Source organism: Mesocricetus auratus, unplaced genomic scaffold (genome assembly GCF_017639785.1).
Source record: "Mesocricetus auratus isolate SY011 unplaced genomic scaffold, BCM_Maur_2.0 Super-Scaffold_100045, whole genome shotgun sequence".
Lineage (NCBI taxonomy): Eukaryota > Metazoa > Chordata > Mammalia > Rodentia > Cricetidae > Mesocricetus > Mesocricetus auratus.
The window spans coordinates 1167499-1186131 of NW_024429222.1; the positions used below are offsets into that span (position 1 = coordinate 1167499).

Genomic DNA, 18633 nt, shown 5'->3' on the forward strand with positions numbered 1-18633 from the left:
AAAACAAAAATAACAGGAACTAGCAATCACTGGTCATTGATATCAATTAATATAAATGGTCTCAATTCACCCATAATAAGACTCAAGCTAACAGACTGCATAGGAAACCGAATTCATCCTTCTGGTGCATATACCACAAATGGCACAGACAGACATTACCTCAGAGTAAAGGCTTGAGAGAAAAATTTCCAATCAAATAGACCCAAGAAACAAGTTGGTGTAGCTATCCTAATATTTAACAAAATAGATTTCAAAGTAAAATCAATCAAAAAAGACAAGTAAGGGAATTTCATATTCATCACAAGAAAAATCCACTAAGAGGAAATCTCAATTCTGAACATCTATGCCCCAAACACAAAGACCCCTGCATTTGTAAAAGCTTAAATCATAAATTAAGCCCTATACAATAATAGTGGGAACTTTAACACCCTACTCTCACCACTGGACAGACAGAAGCTTAACAGAGAAATAAGGGAACTAACAAATGTTATGACTCAAATGGACTTAACAGACATCTACAGAACACTCCACCCAAACACAAAAGAATATACTTTCTTTTCAACACCTCATGAAATCCTCTCAAAATCGACCACATACTTGGTAGCAAAAGCAAGCCTCAATAGATACAAAAAAAATTGAAATAAACCCCTGTACCCTATCAGATCATCACAGCTAAAAGTTAGAATTCAATATGTATAACCCCTAATGAAATAGAAACAGTTACCAATAGTCTCCCAAACAAAAAGCCCAGGCCCAGATGGATTCTGTACAGAATTCTACCAGATGTTCAAAGAAGAACTAATACCAATATTCCTCAAATTATCCTACACAATAGAAACAGAAGGAACATTGCCAAACTCCATTTATGAGGCTATAGTTACCCTGATACACAAACCACTCAAAGACATAACTAAGAAAGAAAATTACAAAGCCGGGCGTTGGTGGCGCACACCTTTAATCCCAGCACTTGGGAGGCAGAGGCAGGTGGATCTCTGTGAGTTCGAGGCCAGCCTGGTCTACAAGAGTTAGTTCCAGGACAGCCTCCAAAGCCACAGAGAAACCCTGTCTCGAAAAACCAAAAAAAAAAAAAAAAAAAAAAAAAAAAGAAAAGGAAAGAGAATTACAGATCAATTTCCCTCATGAACATAGATGCAAAAATACTCAATAAAATACTGCCAAACTGAATCCAAGAGCACATCAGAAAAATCATCCACCATGATCAAGTAGGATGCAGGGATGATTCAACATACAAAAATCCATCAATGTAATCTACCATATAAACAAACTGAAAGAAAAAAACACATGATCATCTCACTAGATGCTGAAAAGGCCTTTGACAAAATTCAACACCCTTCATGATAAAGGTTTCGGAGAGAATAGGGATACAAGGAACACACCTGAACATAACTATAGCCGTATACAGCAAGCCAACAGCCAACATCAAACTAAATGGAGAGAAACTCAAAGCAGTTCCACTGAAATCAGGAACAAGACGAGGCTGTCCACTCTCTCCATATCTATTCAACATAGTACTCGAAGTTCTAGCTAGAGCAATAATACAACAAAAGGATTATCAAAGGAATACAAATAAAAAAGAAGTCTAATTCTCGATATTTGCTGATATGATAGTTTACATAAGTGCCCCCAAAAATTCTACCAGAGAACTCCTACAACTTATAAACACCAAATTCTATCAGAGAACTCCTACAACTGTTAAACACCTTCATTAATGTAGCAGGATACAAGATTAATGCAACATAATCAGTACTGCCCTCATATATAATACAGATGACAAAAGGGCTGAGAAGGAAATCAGAGAAACATGAAACAGATAGAGACCATTACAGAGAATAGCAAGTAATTAAAATGCAAAGTTTTGGAGCCCAGTCTCAACTATAATGTAACTCCAGTACCTAAGGCTCAGGGATCATTTGCACACTAGGGAACAGAAAGATTGGGAAGGCCAGACAAACAGGCTCTCACAGTTTGCTGAGAGACTATGTCTCCTTAAAACATTGTATGAAGTCTCACCAACATGACTGCCTAAACATGAGCTGAACAAGGACAACAACAATAGACATGCCAAAATGCATGTGGGAAAGTCAAGGAGACCTCAACTTTACAAAGAACCATAGGTAACTATGGAAGGTTGAGAGTGGGCGAAATAATGTCCTCCAGGGAAGAAGTAAACCAACTGTTTACCTAGTATCAAATGATCAGCCCTGGAGACATATACATACAGGCAACATTATAGCAATTGAGCAGATTATTCTTTACATTTAGGAATAACCATATTGATATATGTATATAATCATAAGGAATGAATAACAGAAAGCAGGAGAGGTACATTCGGGAGGGTTTTGGTGAAAGAGGGAAGGGGAACACTATGTAATTATAACCTCAAAAACAAGAAATAACAAAACAATTAAAAATGTTTGAGGTAATGGATATAATAAATATTTTCATGTAACCATTACATTTTATGTAAAGTCACTGAAATATCACATTGTCACCATTAATATGTACAATCATTATGCATACTTTAAAAATTTTACAATACTTTAAAACATTTTCCAATACTTTCGTTGTTCGTGCCCTTAATACTATACTGTGAAGTAAACAGAACATGGTAAAGTATATATTTATTACCTACCTCCATTAATATTATATAGTATAAAAGTTAGGTTTGACTGAAAATTGTGTGTGAATACAGTCTGTGATCCAGAGAAATCTTGAACATAAAACTTTATTTTTCCCTTGATTAACAATACAGACACAAATGTTTTTATTTCAGTACTAAAGCTATTCTAAAAGCATATTTAACATCTGTTTCAAATATCCTTTTATAGAAAATGCCTATTAATGATAAGCTCATTTAACCGTGAAAGATGCTCTAACACTTCATAGCTAGGTATTATTTCTAAGCAATGTGATACATAATTATATGGTTTCAAGCCAGTATAAAGTGAATTTGAAGCACAAACTGAAGCTTCCCATTTGACCATTTGACATAATGCAATTATGCCCTCCATCTTACTAGCTTTATCATCACCCTGTCAGATAACCATTACTGGGCAACAACATAGGACTCACTACCTACTTAAACTGACCACATTCACGGTAACTACAGCCAGAGTGATTCTATTCCTTTACCATGGGCAGTATCCTATTTCCAAGCAAGTGCTAGTCCAGATTATAGCCTATTCTGAGCACAATCTTAAACATTTGGCACTCTATGTAAAAATCACTGTAAGTTTTCTATAAAACTATGCTGTTACCCAAATTTAAGTAAAATAAACTGAGGAGTGGCATATCTATAATGTGTAACAGCTAAGTTGTAAAAGTTACGTTTGATTCCTGACGAATAAGACTGGACTGCTAATCAAAGTCTAAATAGTGCAGATTTTCTTTTGCTGGTACTTTTTTCACCTGTAGTTATATACCTGAATATACGTGGTGCTTTTATCACCTGCACTTACACACTGGTACGTATGTGATGCTTTTTTTTTTTACCTGTACTTGTACACCGGTACATATGTGGTGCTTTTTTCACCTGTATTTGTACACTGGTAGATATATAATGTTTTTTTTTCACCTGTACTTGTATACCTGCACATATGTGGTGGTTTTTTTGCCTGTGCTTATACACCCGCATATCTGTGGTGTTTTTTTCACCTGTGCTTACATACCTGTACATATGTGGTGGTTTGAATGAGAAATGTCTCCTGTAGGTTCACATATTTAACACCTCAATCCCCATTTGTGGCAGTGTTTGAGAAGGTGCTAGAACCTTTGAGGTGTGGGCCCACTATGGGATACACTCAATTTTATCTTATATGCAGTCATCTCCCAAGTGTACCAACAGAAAGCCGGTATGTCTAGATGTGTGCACATGCATCCTTGTGTGGGGAGGACTGACCTAGGATGTTTTGCATGCTAACCATACTTTTTAGAAATAAACTATACTTCCAACCACAAGAAAAATTTTTGTGTGTATGAATTTTAAAAATTATTCATTACTAGAGAGATTGATTTTCGGTTAAGAGTAAAAATTGCTATTACAGAGGACCCAAATTCAATTCCCAGTATCCATGTCAGGCAGTTCACAACTGCCTGTAACTCCAACTCTAGGGAACTGAACAACATTGGGTGTAACAGGTACCTGATTTTCTCTCACATAAGTGTGTGTGTGTGCACATACCCACACAACCACACACGATAATCTTTTAAAAAATTCATTAAGTTGGCCTCGGGATAAATCATTTAGAGAAAATTTGGCTACTACTTTTTGATCTATGACATTTGAATGAGAGATGTCATATAGCAACAGACTATTAGTCTAATCTATTGCATATAAGAATATAGTTTATAAGAAACATGAAGGATCACATCTTTAGGCAGAATAACTTTTAAAAGTGATACTACTTTTTAAAGAAGCTATACTATTTAAAGAAGCATTACAGAAAACCTAATATAAAAGTTAAAATAAGTAAGTCATGGCCCTTTAAGATGATATTCTCAGGTTAATAAAAGTGCATAGAGACATTGGGATTTTAGTTTTTGAACTATTATTTTGGCTGTTTTATAGATTTTAATTTTAAATGTCAAATAAAATGAAGTGATCACTGTTTCAATGAGGACGGACTGAGTGGCCTTCAGAAACAAGGTCACAGGATGGGTACAACTGGGTTAAGAGATGGTGGGGAAGTGTTGGCTGTTGTAGAAGTGCAGTGTGCAAACCTGAGGCTAGGATTGTACACAATCCCTCTAATGACTAGTCTGAAGGATGTAGGGAAGGCTGTACTCACTACAACCTGGGTGAGTCACACCATGAAACACAAGAAGCTCAAAGACAGAACAAGAGCTGGAGAAAACCATCCTAACTAGGAAGAAATGCTGACCAATAATAAATGGTTATTTCATTTCTTATCTTTAAATTAATTTTAAAATGTATAGTTTTATATTCCTTTTTTTGTTTTGTTTAAGCTTTTATCTTATCTAACAGATTTTTATAAGTGTTTTTAAATTTTTATATATACTTACTTATTCTGGAAGGTGTACAAACCATAGCAATTCTTTAAATGTTCATTATGATAAGTATCCAAACATTTATATTCTTTATGAAAAAAACTTTACAAAATTCATAGCATTTGTCCACACAACAACTTAAAAACAATTTACTCATGTCTATCTGTAAATCACATTTGAAAACATAATCATAAAAATACATTATGCCTCAAAAACAGAGAAAGTTGTTGGAGCTCCAAATAAATATTGGAATACATACAAGTAAGAGTGATTCTCTGCATTTCCTTAAAGGCCAAACAAACAAACAAACAAGCAAAAAAAAAAAAACCAAATATGCTCTCAATACACAGACAAAAACTTGGCCTTACCAGGTGCAGAAAAAAATAAAACCTCAGAAAACAGATTGACGGTCCCATATGAAAAGTATGATTCCATCACTAGATGAGTTAGGAAGAAAGTTGTATTGAAATCCAGAGGAAATGAGGTATAGCCCTTTGAACTGCATGCTTAAACAATATGAAAACCTCAGTATATATACTGCTCAATGACAAAGTTCACACTGAGAAGTTTCCAGAACCAAAGAGGGTCCTTAAATTTTTAGGCAATTAAATTAATCTACTTTTTTATTTTACAAATGAAATAAAGCAGCAAAGCTTATGAACTAACATATAGGAGCTAACAGAACAATGATGGCCCTAGCAGACTGGAGCTATTCATCTTACTTAAATTCTAGCAACATCTAATGAACTGCTAGTTACACAGAGACCTGTGAAGCCTGTGTATCTACTGCAGGATGGACTAGGAGGGCCAATATATAAAATGGTTACAGATCAAGTCCAAACTCTTTGAGAAAGCTTTCATGTTGACCATATATTCTCAAAACCTGTTTTTAAACAAGCGTTTCTAGTAAGTTGGCTTTTCTTCAATGATTAAAGCAAATGTTCACACACAGATCTGGCAGCAGCAAGAATTCATATGATTAATTACACAGCTATACTCCTAGTTACTCACCCTCCTAATAGTATCTGTGGCTGGCTGGATTCATTTGTGATACCAAATACATCAGGAATTAAATCACCATTGAAGCTGAAAAGAAAATATTTTAAAAATTAGGCAGCTGTTTTATTAAAATGCCACTTTTAACTTAGCTTTCAGGAGTGTGGAACATCACTACACTCAACAGTGTCTATTTGTGGCCAATGAAGCAGAAGGCACAGTAGCCCCTTCAAGACCAAAGTCTTAGTTTTGCTAATGGATCCACCAGCCGAATAAACCTGCTGCCACAGCTATAAGAATTAGATCTGCGCCGGGCGGTGGTGGTGCACGCCTTTAATCCCAGCACTCGGGAGGCAGAGGCAGGCGGATCTTTGTGCATTCGAGGCCAGGCTGGACCGATAGCCTCTGAAACAATACAGAGAAACCCTGTCTCGTAAAAACCAAAAAAAAAAAAAAAAAAAAAAAAAAAGAATTAGATCTGCATTATAAGGGCATATCTTAGCTATCTAAAAATACACATAACACAAGTTAAGTTGGTGAATGAATATACATATGTAACTTAAATGACAATTTCTCACCTGAGATGACAATGCTTCCTCCAAGTGTCAAAGACGCTTTAAGAAAAACCCCAACAGCAAGCATACACGCTCTCTCTTGAGTTGTTGACCAGAGCTGCCTAAGAGACTTCTCAAATATTACATGCCATTGCTATTTCACTTGGTTGTCCCCAAGAGGTGCAAAGTGAGCCTCTATTGCTGGAGACATCATGCTCTTCAGACACAGGGCCCAGAAGTCCCTGAGCCAGAACTCACCTCAATATCTTCTCCCTGAGCACAAGCTCTCATTGTAACAGAGGTTGTGGTACAAATTTCCAAAGGATGAAAGCAGTTAGACTCTCATGAACCACCACAACAAACAGCATGGCACAATCACCCCACGGGAGAAGTAGTGGTAAACAATAGCTCTTTAAACTGGAACTAACAACAGGAAATCATATCTGATACTGAAAACCTAGTCAACTACCCAAGGTAGCAAGGTCACCAACCTCCACTTCACTAAACTAGCCTGTTGATGGAGTTTCTTTCCCAACAGGTCTCACAGTCGTTTAGTCCCAAATAAGCACACAGAGGTTTATATTTAATGTTTGGCCCATAGCTCGGGCTTCTTATTGGATAGCTCTCTCTTAATTATTAACCCATTTTTATTAATTTAAGTACTTCCACTTAGTCTTATCTTACTGGAAAATGTCTGGGCCTCTTGCTTCTTCAGCAGCTACACTGCATCTCCCTGGAAATCACTCTCTGCCTCCTCCCCCAGAATTCTCCTCATCTGGTAGCACTGCCTATACTTCTTTCCTGGATACCGGCCAATCAGTGTTTTTTGATCGACCAATAAGAGAAACATATATACAGAAGGACATCCCTCATCACTAGCCCAATCCCTAATAAGTTCTCAACATTTGTTCTTATACCCACAGATAAGTATAGTCCCCACCCCTCTTCAAAGAAACATCTCTTTGCATTCTCTTTGCAATAGATCGAGTCCATTATTCCCAACTACAACACCACTCTTGATCCTAAGGCTCAAAGATCATTGCAGAAGAGGGGACAGAAATATTAGGAAAGCCAGAGGAACAAGCTCTCACAGTTTACTGTGAGACTGTGTCTCCTTAAAAGTGTCAGATTCTATACCTATGATTGTCACCAACATGACTGCCATAACATGAGCTGAAAAAGGACAACAATAACAGACATGCTAAAATGGATATGGGAAAGCCCAGGAGACCTCAACTTTATACAAAGAACTGCAGGTAACTAAGGAATGCTGAGAGTAGCGGGTGAGTACAGCATTTGTTTATCCACTAAACTTTCATAGAGCCCGAGCAGGTTATATTTAGGAATACATATGTGCATACCACATATGCATGTAACAACAATTTAAAAAAAGAGACCATGAATTTGAAAGAGAGCAAGAAAGGATATGTGTGAGGGTTTGGATGAAGAAAAGAGAATGAGAAATGATGCAATTATAATATAATCTCAAAAAATGAAAAAAAAAACTGGAACTATGTTTGCATGGGCTACCTTCAGAGACAAGAGGGGTTCTGACAGTTCTACTTTCTAAGCAGGAGCATAAATGAAAGCCTCTTGCTAGCCATACCAGACCCATAGTACAGCAGGAATTAATGTTAGGGCTTGGCTTCTTAAAGTATAGTTTGTGATCTCAAATGGGATTCCATAACTGACAACAGGAGTTGCAACTATTTGGCAATGATAAAATGGTTTTGAATTTAACAACCAAAAATGAATTCAAAGTCAAACATAGGATGAATCTTAGGTATTTTCACATCACATACTGCACTGAGTCTCTGGTTATAAACACAAAACAAACATTGAGCACCAATCAATGTCAACCAAGGCTCTGTTGCCTGAAGCTCCTGGTGCACATCAGTACTACTGCATGGGATGAACTGCAGTGCCCTGAGTATACACAGTTTCCGTTGTTAGGGAAACATGATGGTCTAATTACAGAGAGAATAAAGATACTTTTCTATTGTCATTCCTCAGCATGTCAGTAACAGATTAGCAACTATTTGAATTGTATTGTTAGCAACTTTGATTTTTAAAATCAATTTTTAAGTTGTTCACTTAAATTTCACGAAAAAAATTCATTCAATAATGGCTTGGGGTTAAGTACACTTTCCAACAATATGTGAAATGACCCTAAACACACATATGACATTTAAAAATTATGTATTTATATGAAATGGCATTCTCAGCATTGATGTTTAGAAAAAATTGATCATCTTTGGAAAACAATGAAGAACTTCTACACCCTGCACTATTATGAAATGTTCCTTTGTAAAGATAAAAAAGAACATCATCCTTTTTGTGGGTAAATTTGACTAATTTTAAACTAACAATAAAATTATATGTATAAGAATCAATTGTTTTAAAACAAAGTCTTTACTGATTTACCATCGGTGATTGTTTGACTTGTATACCTCCATGATACATCTACATAGCAGGGCCATGCACAAAGGGTGGAAAGCGGCCATGAGGAGATCAGCATTGAAATGCCCTGATCTTGACCTTAGCTAGTGGGAGCTCACTGACTCTGGACTGACAGTGGTGGAGGGGGGGGGGTGGGACGGACACAAGACCTACATAAGATCAAACTAGGCCCTCCGAATTTGGGTGACAGTTATGTGGCTTGGGGCCAATGGCAGAGGGACCAGAGTTTATTCCTAGTGCTTGAACTGGCTTTGTGGAGCCCATTATCTTTGGAGGGGACACCTTGCTCAGCTTTGATAGCGGGAGGACCATGGTCTTGCTTCAAAGAAAGGTGCCGGAATTTGTTGACTCCCATGGGAAGCCTTACCCTCTCTGAGCAGTGGATGGGGGATGGAGGGGCAACAAGAAGAGGGAAGGGAGTGAGAACTGGGAGTGCTATGTAAAATGAGGAAAGATTGTTTTTAAAATAAAAAAATGATTAAAATATTAAAAGACTAAATTGGTTAAAAAAAGTCCTACTCTGTATTAATTCCTGGAAACTTTAGACTTAAAATAACCCATAAAATAACCCCTAGCTGCGATAAAAATTCATACTTGCCACTGATTATTATAATAATAATGAAAAAATACACAAGTATAAAAGAAATCTAATGAAGCACTCTTTAGAATGTGAAACTATGGTTTTATATTTCAGATTTCTCATCACTATTGATCCATGATGTGGGAATGATTTAGTAACTGTAAATGACATCGCTGGAAATAAGAATGTGGCCATATTTTATGTTTCAAGAATGATCATTACCTCATTACCAATATTATCTTGTTTGAAATTTAGATTTAGTAATCTTGTTTATTTTGAGGAAATATATAACAGAAAGGAAAATTTATTTTAAAGGACCACATTTTCTTCTTAATGTGGAAATCTTTCCCCATTTCTGGAGGGGATATACACAGATATATTTTTCACATCTATCAATGAACATTTCAAACTAAAAACTGTAATCTTAATTAAAGAATGATACATGACTACATATCACTATAGATCCACAAGGAATGAAGTTATCTATCTATAGATATAAATCTATATCTTCCTTTCTTCAAGATAATCAATTTTCTCTTTCATTTGTGTCTTTACTTCATTATAGCAAATATCATGTAATCATGTATACAAGTTCCTATAAACTTTAAGACATAAATTTAGAGTCAATCTTACTTAGCAGAGTAGTTTTCTACATAAAGGACTTTATGTTTGTAAGTTTTAAATTGTTCAAAAGCAAGCAGACACTTACTCCATAATCAGTGGCTGGTCTTGAAAAGTCCTACTGAGTATGGTCATGTTTTTAGAATCTGTAAAAAAAAAAAGATATATATTTGTATACATACACAATACATATGAATACGAATTGTTGGGGATTTAAAATTAATTTTCCTATCTACAAAGTATTCTTTTATTCTTTACATGCTTCATCTCTAACTTCCTGCAACACTTATCACTAAGGAGACATCAAAAGCTTCATTTAACAATAAGCCATTGACAAGAGTTCACATTATAATGAAGATTCAATGGACAGCTTCATTTGAGGCTCCCATCTGAATATCTTTTAGCTGACTTTTTTCCTATACAATTTGGTAATCAACAATATTTCAATGTAGACAAATAAAACAGCGTGTCTAACCCTTACCCCACCCCGCATGTCCAGGTTTTCTTTAAGCAGCACCTGCATATGGTACTCTTGTAAATGAAAGGACGACAGGATGGATTAAGATTCTTGTCTGCATTCCCAAACGTTGACACAAGGCATACAGGCATTTGCCCTCTTTGAATAAAACTGTCAACTTCTGAATTATCAATTGGCTTTTCAGATAGAATTTCAAGATTCATGAATGGATACAGTAGATTGAGTCACAACCCATACGTTTAGTACTTTTTCTGTACTGGAATACTAGAAACAAAAAAGAAGGTTTGCCAGATACCCTGCCTAGCATTTGTGTTGCTACCTAAATGTAAGCCCTGTGAATACTTGGCCCATAGGGACTGGCACTATTAGGAGGCGTGGCCTTGCTGGAGGAATGGTGCCACCGTGGGGGTGGGCTTTGAAGTCTAAGGCTCTTAACATCCCCCTACTGTTACTTCACTTCAGCTGCCTGTGAATCTAGACAGAGAAACCTCAGCTGCTTCTCTAGCACCATGTCTGCCTGCATGCCACCATGCTGATAATCGACTAAACCTCTGAACTGTAAGCCAGCACCCACTTAAATGTTTTCCTTTATAAGAGTTGCTGTGGTCACGGTGTCTCTTCATAGCAACAAAACCCTAACTAAGACACTTGCTAACCAGATAGACTGATTTTTACAGGCATGTGTGGTAAGACAACATATATAATTTTACTACACCTACTTTTGTGTTTGCACACTGAATTTGTAGTAAGAGACCAAGTGCACCATCCATTTTGCTGGTGAGACAATTAGCAATACTGGCATCATTTGAGCATCTGTTGTGCACCTGGCTATTTCTCATAGTTAAGGACACAGTACCTTCCTTAATGTTCCCCCAAAGCTCTGAAGTTTGTACTTCTTACCATGAGACAAAGCCTCATATTTAGCCCTAGCACACATGGAAGCCACAGAGTTCCACCTGTCTCTGCCTCCCAGCTGCTGAGGTAAAGATGTGTGACATCGTATTAGGCCTTAAGTTAATTCTTTAGTTATTCCAATAATGATAAAAGCTAACAATATATCTTCTTGAAGTGATCAAGAGCAGATTTTGTTCTCTGGAATGGACTAGGTTAGTTTACAAAAGAAAATAAACCTTTAAGAAGTTTTTACTGGAACACCAGAACACAATATGCAATTGTTTTGAGAACAAATATTATTACATTTTCATTAAGAATACCAGGCATATTTTCACAAATTACCTTTTTCAGCCAATAATAAATAATAAAAAATTTAAAACTCACTTAATGTTTGATTTTGTCCCCAGAAGATAACAGCTCCTAATTCATTGTTGCTATGATTTTGGGGAAAATATGTGAGCAGGACATCCATTTGTGAATCCCCATCATAATCACCAGGGACTACACTTGTTATTAATGTACTGTGACTCCTAAAGAAAGTAAGAATTAAAACATATTAGAAAAGTTACAACAGAAAAGGACATCCTTATATTTATCACACAAAATATTTTCAATTCAAAATTCAAGATTTAATAGAAATAATTACTTATTTTGTATCGCATTTCTCTTTGGGTGTATAGATCCTGTTGGTCTACAGAAGAACTCATAATGAATGGAACATAGGACAGTTTTATGTAACACCATAAATCTCAACTGTATCAATAGAAAACCTGTTAATATTCAAGCGCTGGCTCAGTGGTAGTGTTTGTGTAGTATGGATGAGGCTCTGGGTTTGATTTTCACATCACTTAAATATAAGCAAAACAAATACAAGAGACTGGAGAGATGGCAGAGTAGTTAAGAGCACTTGCTGCTCTTGCAGAGGACATGAGTTAGGTTTCCAGCCAAGGTGGTTCAGAACCATAGTTTCAGTGCTAGGGGGATCCAATGCCCTTTTCTACCTCCGAGGGCTCTTGTATGCACACTCAGGTATACACATTCATATACAAAATAAATATTTAAGACAAACAAAAACAAAACCACAGTGCAAAAATTTATTTGAAAACATGGAAATAAACACTAAAGGTTAAAATTAATTATATTTGAGAGGAATAATAGAGTGCAGGAGTAAAAAGACAGTTATTTTTAGTTTCAGAAATATTCTAAATACTACTTAGAACAAAGGGCTGAAGAAATGGTTCAGTGTTTAAGAAAATATTCTATTCTTTCAAAGGACAGGAGATTGGTTCCCAGCACCAGGAAGGGAGGGCAGCTCACAAACACATGTGACTTCAGTGGAACCAAAGTCCACTCTGGCCTCTGAAGGCACTTGCACTCACTCACATGCTCATGTGCAGACAGACAGACAGACAGGCACACACACATGCACAAGCATAGGTACACACACAATCTTCAAAAAATTAAAATAGTAATTTCCATAATATTGTATTAAATCAAAGAAAAATTTGAAGTTTTAAACTTAATAAAACCCACTGGACTTTGGTGGTTCACGCCTTTAACCCTAGCATTCAGGAGGCAGAGACAGGCAGATCTCTCTGAGTTCAAGGCCAGCCTGGTCTACAGAGCGAGTTCCAGGACAGGCTCCAAAGCTACAGAGAAACCCTGTCTCGGAAAAACCAAAACAACAACAAAAACAAAACACAAGCCCTTTATATCTTATATATTTCCTTGACATATAATTCTCAAAGGAAAAACAACAACTCACTTCTAGCTAATTTCTTGTATTTATCCATTTGTTTCTCTTACTCCAAATATTCACAGCATCAATTATTCCAAAAATATTTCTGAAAATAAAATTCTTTTTCATTCATTTATAAATTTCCTCCCAATGTTCTAATTTAAGGCCAATGCTTTCCTAACAGCATTCTGAGTTTAAACACTGCTGAATTTGAGCATCAACTAGCCCCCACATGGACGTGAGTTCACAGAAAAGGTAGTGCATGCCTTCCTCAATCACTTGCCACATTATCTTTTGAGACAGGGTCTCTCACTGAATGTGGAGGGAATCTGTCTGTCAGTCTTGCCCCTTCTCTCCCAAATGGGAATGCTAATTCAGTTCCTCATGTTTGTGCAGCAGGTCCTTACCTGAGTCATCTCCCTAGCTCCTCTGCAGTAATTAAAGCATGCATTAGTCTGTGGCCCCAATTCATAATGAATGTGAATAACAGGTAAACCAATGTAAGTACATTTTCATAATCTGTGTTTTGTACAACATACTATGACTCCTATTTTCTCATACAATTGAATCCAAACATTTCTAGTACTTAGGAAAGATGCTAGTCTGCTCTGATTTCCCTTTCCGACTACCGTTCTCCCAAGCGTCTCTACCTTTTCTGTCAAGTAAATCTTTTCATTCTTTTGCAAATTGCTTATGTCACTGCTATATTTTATAAATGCAATATGCTCAAACTTAAATTTTATTCAAGCTATAAGCTCAAATCCCATTGACTGTCCAGAAGCTGCAACTTTGGTTTGCGCTAACCCATCTCCTTCTCCATTAGGTTAGAGAGAATAGCTAACTTGGTCCCTAGAGTTCCCAAATCATGATAGCTCACTGTCACTGGGGTCAATGTCCCTTCATAGACAACCACGAAAAAGGAACGACAAGAACTATTATTTAAAGCACATTTTAAAAATTAAGATAATTTCAAAAGCTTGATTTCGGTTTTGTCTAAATCAATATTAAACACTCATCATTAGATCAAAAGGAAAAAAAAACAAAATGAAAAAACAGAACAGGACAGAGGTCATTGACATTCATTCCACATGCAAAATATTTTTAAGAAAATGAGACTTTTGTGAGTTACCTGCTTCTGCAGAAACTATCATGTTGAGACACAGTTCATTCAAGAAAGCATATTAATTATCAAGGCAATACAGAACAGGCTTGGATCCACCAAAGTTTATTTTTGTAAAGATGGAATATTTTTAAATTTTATTTTCAACTGTTTTTCCTTTTAAAATTACATTTTATCTATTTGTATCTCTCCTTCCCTACCTTGTGCATGAGCACCTGTGTGTGTGTGTGTATTTGTGCATGTATGATGGCATTGCAGTGCATAAGTGAAGATCAGACAATAATTTATCGCAGTCAGTTGTCTTCTGCCACCACATGGATGCTGGGTTCCAACTTAGATAATTAGACTTAGTAGTAAAGTGCCATCTCACGATTCCTCACCTTGTTATTTTATTTACTTTTTACAAGTTGCTTACTACTCAGACTTCAGAAGTAGGTATCACAATACCACAGTTGAACAGAACTGACTTCCAATACAACCCAAGCTACTGCATATTCATATTGTGAGGGCTAATATTTCCCAAAATAAGTATTGGTACTTACTTCAAGGATACATGTACTTTGGGTTTAAAATAGGGTGCACTCTGATCTGCCAAAAAGACGATCAAGTCATTTCCTAAAAGAAGCAAATAAATGATTTTAGAAAAAAATGGGTTTTTGGTAAATCATCCAGTCAATGCTTAAAAATGTCTGGGTACTGTTTCTATAGGAAAATTTTTATTCTAATCTAGATAGACAGCATTCTAAAGGGAACGCATACTAATCTAATGGAATGTAGGAGAGGGAAGTACGAAAACATACTTGTTCCAGGCAATGTGAAGCCATGGGATTCCATCAAGAGGCTGACAGGCCAATTTAAAAGAGCCATCTATATGTAGAACACACCTTAAGCTATCCTATTCCATACCGAGTATGAGACCCTGGTTTGATCTGCAGCAATACAGAAAGCATACACAAGCACACACACACCACACACATGCACACATACACACACCACACACACACACACACACACACACACACACACACACACACACGAGCACACAACACCACACACATTACACACACACACACATGCACACACACATCCCCAAACAACAACAAAAACCCTTATTCTTTACTTTGCAACTGTTCAGCCTTGTGTTGTCCACATCGAGTTAGTTCTCCCGTATATGAGGCTGTTCATTTCATTATACAGATTCATCATACCCACGATACAGAATTCCTACTACAACTTCTCCCAAGTAACAATCCACCACATGAACAGAAAAGGCTGGGTCCTCCCAACTCTCCTCCTTTGCTTGCTATGGAACGACCTTCCACATGGATGGATTTATGGAACTCAATGCTCACTGGGCCAGACTTTCAGAAATGCTTAATCAAACACAGGGTATCTTGCAAGTTAAGGAGAGTCTCTGAATCCAGTTTGGACAGATTGGCTATAGACTTGCACCAGTCTTATAATACAGGTAATCATTCAAACATAGGGAAAACATTCAGGTCTATAGAAGTTCTGCAGTGCGGGAAAGAGACCCCAAAAGTCCTTGTGGGGATCCTATCACTCAGCTCTGCATCAAGCTTTTAACGTTACTCATTGCCTTGGTCTTTAACCAGCACCTATTAATGAATGCACTTGGTTAGTATCAGACTTTTTTTTTCTTCTATTTTAAGGCTTAACGTAGTTACTGAACTTTCAAGAATGGCAAGTTGGCCGAAGGTGATGTGCAGGACTACAGTGATGAGGTTTTGACGACTACAGTGATGAGCAAGGTGAGCAAGGGTCAGATGTACTCGAAAATACCAGGAGGCTCATCCTGTAGAAGTCTGTAGCTCGAGAATGTTACAACCAAGGAGGCACTGCGTTTCTCAGAGTTAACAACGAACAATGTTCGTGTGAGCTGTGGGGTGTTTGGTGCCTTAGGAGGGCACAATAACTTCAAAGAATCGTGGGCCTTAACCAAAGGAGAGGCAGATAAACTGAGCAAATAGTAGAGGCAGTACATTTCTCCTAAGGGACTGCCATGTTGCATCTTTTCCGACCCAAAGGGGCGGAACATTGAACAAAAAAACAAGGACAGCAAACGCACAGGCCAGAAACCAAGGTCCTTAGGAACCAGGAAGATCTTTGTCAGGCAGGTGGATATTCCCCAGGTGAATGCTACAGGCTGCTGGGCGAAGGGACTTGGTGTGTTCCTAGGGTTTGGGGGCTGCTGCTGGTCAAAAGGAGCGGCGATTGGGTCAGGACCCGGAGCTGATAAAAACTGGGAAACGGGAAAGCTGTCAAGGATGATGAAGATAAAAGGGAGAGCCACCAGGCTGGGAAATGCAAGCGGGAGGGTAACGGGAACAAGGGGGCGTGGGTACACCGCGAGGGGCAAACAGAGAGAGGGCTGGCAAGCACTGACTTTCCCGCAGCACGAAGAGGTCCGTCTGTTTGTCGGAGTTGAGGTCCCCGAAGGCCGCCAGGGTGCCCCAGGCCTCGGCCCCAAAGAGCTCGGCCGTGACGTTGTGCAGAGCCCGCGCCGGGGCAGGCCCAACGCTCAGCACCGCGAGCCCCAAGAGCAGCGGCACCAGCAGCACCCCGGCGCTGGGCAGCAGGCCCGCCGCCATGGCGCCCTCGGCCCGGCCGGCCTCCGCCGCCGCGCTTGACGGCAGCCGCAAAGCACCGTGCGCCCGGCCGACCGAGAAAAGACTCAGGGTGCGGGCTCACGGGCTGCCCCTCTCGGCACTCTCCCGCTCGCCAGGGGCTGTCCCTCCGACGACCGAGAGGCCGAGGAGCGAGGGCGGCGTCTGCCTGGGAGCTCACTTCCGGCCGGCGTGCCTCCCGACAGTGTCGCGCGCGGGGGCGGGGCTGCGGCCGTGTGGCTGACTGGCAGCCCGGGCGGTGGGCGCAGTGCGATGGCCGGGGCGGAGGGACTCACGGCCGAAGTAAGCTGGAAGGTCTTGGAGCGACGGGCCCGGGCCAAGCGCTCAGGTTTGGCTGCTTGTGGCAACAACCTTGCCCCTTCCGGGTACAATGGGTGGTGCTCTTCCTCAGGTCCCCTGGAGGGAGGCAGATGGGATCGATCGTAGGGATCAACTCGTGTCCTGAAGTTGTCTTCCGAAAGCAGTTGGTGGCCCCGACTGTGCCCTGATCTTGTTACCCCTGCCTTCCACCCCCCATACCCCGTACTTCCAGCATTTAGAAAACTTACGTGTTTTCCCCCAAGTTATTTCCTCCCCAAAATTAGCGGCAAACTGACTTCTCCAGGAAAAGTTGCCCCGAGACGCCAGGCAGCGATAAGTTCTTGGAACCAGACGGGTACCTGCCACCTCTCTTCTGAAAAAATGGGTCTTCGTTTTTAGCGAGGTCCTAAAGAGCTGGTGACTACTGTTGTCTTATTTCATATGTCCCCTTCACACCCTCAGTAATTCCTCAGTAATTTTGAGCCGCAGCAAGTTCTATGGGTCAGAAAATGAGGAAGATGGGATCTGGGCCACAAAGTTAGTGTACAGGTTAGGGTTCAGAATGGAATTGGCCTCTTCCCTAGCCAAGTGATCCCAGCACCTGTAGTTTCCAGTGGTAGTTCCCAACCATGGAGGTCAGAAGATGCCAACAGTCCAAGTGTCCTGAACTGACTTGTTCAAATTGCAAAGTCACCGGAGATGTAAAAGATAGCACTCCTGGTTGATAACCCCTCCCCCAGAGAGCCAAGACTGAAACTACCCCTATTAAAACTGGATATAGTCTTGAGCAAAAACGGTGTTCCTCGAGAGGTGGCAGAATAACAAATCTTCAACCAAGGGCCTTTCCCTTGTAAAAGAGGGAGGAAAGATTGTAGAAAGTACCAATTTCATTCTGCTTTAAATCTTAAAATCCTTGTGTTTATTTACTTAGGGCTGTCGTGGAACAACCACTGGAAAAGTTGAGTTTAAAATACTAGTTGACTTCAGTTCAGAGTCAGTACAATTACTTGAAACAGTCATGAAATATTTGTTTCCCACTTTTTCTTAAAATTTTTTATATCATATAGAAATATTGATTTGGTTATTATGGCTCTGGGAGTATAAAAGTGTTACTAGGTTGTTCCTTCTGGGCAAAGAGAATAACTAGCCTTCCAGGGAGTTGAACAATGTCCCCAATGTATTTTTGTAACATAATTCTTTTTAATAAGCATATAGTTTA

General features: G+C 38.8%; 2 protein-coding genes across 9 annotated transcripts in view; one reads left to right on the top strand and one right to left on the bottom strand.

Moving 5' to 3' along the window:
* Positions 1-17226, bottom strand: part of Itfg1 (integrin alpha FG-GAP repeat containing 1) — a 128869-nt gene extending 111643 nt beyond the window's left edge. For all 3 annotated transcript variants that reach the window (XM_040735391.1, XM_040735390.1, XM_040735392.1), the window contains exons 1-5: positions 16874-17226; positions 15012-15084; positions 11996-12141; positions 10328-10385; positions 6040-6114 (exon numbers count right to left, since the gene is read on the bottom strand). In XM_040735391.1, the coding sequence (XP_040591325.1) occupies positions 6040-6114; positions 10328-10385; positions 11996-12141; positions 15012-15084; positions 16874-17078 (557 nt within the window). In that variant the 5' untranslated portion in view covers positions 17079-17226. The remainder of the gene's footprint in view (positions 1-6039; positions 6115-10327; positions 10386-11995; positions 12142-15011; positions 15085-16873) is intronic.
* Positions 17227-17280: 54 nt separating this feature from the next.
* Phkb (phosphorylase kinase regulatory subunit beta) overlaps positions 17281-18633 on the top strand; it is a 183520-nt gene continuing 182167 nt past the window's right edge. The window contains exon 1 of one of the 6 annotated variants that reach the window (XM_013119905.3): positions 17281-17442. In XM_013119905.3, coding sequence (XP_012975359.1) covers positions 17367-17442 — 76 coding nt within the window. In that variant the 5' untranslated portion in view covers positions 17281-17366. The remainder of the gene's footprint in view (positions 17443-18633) is intronic. The other 5 variants (XM_005079191.4, XM_005079190.4, XM_013119903.3 and 2 more) reach the window with 5 other exon arrangements.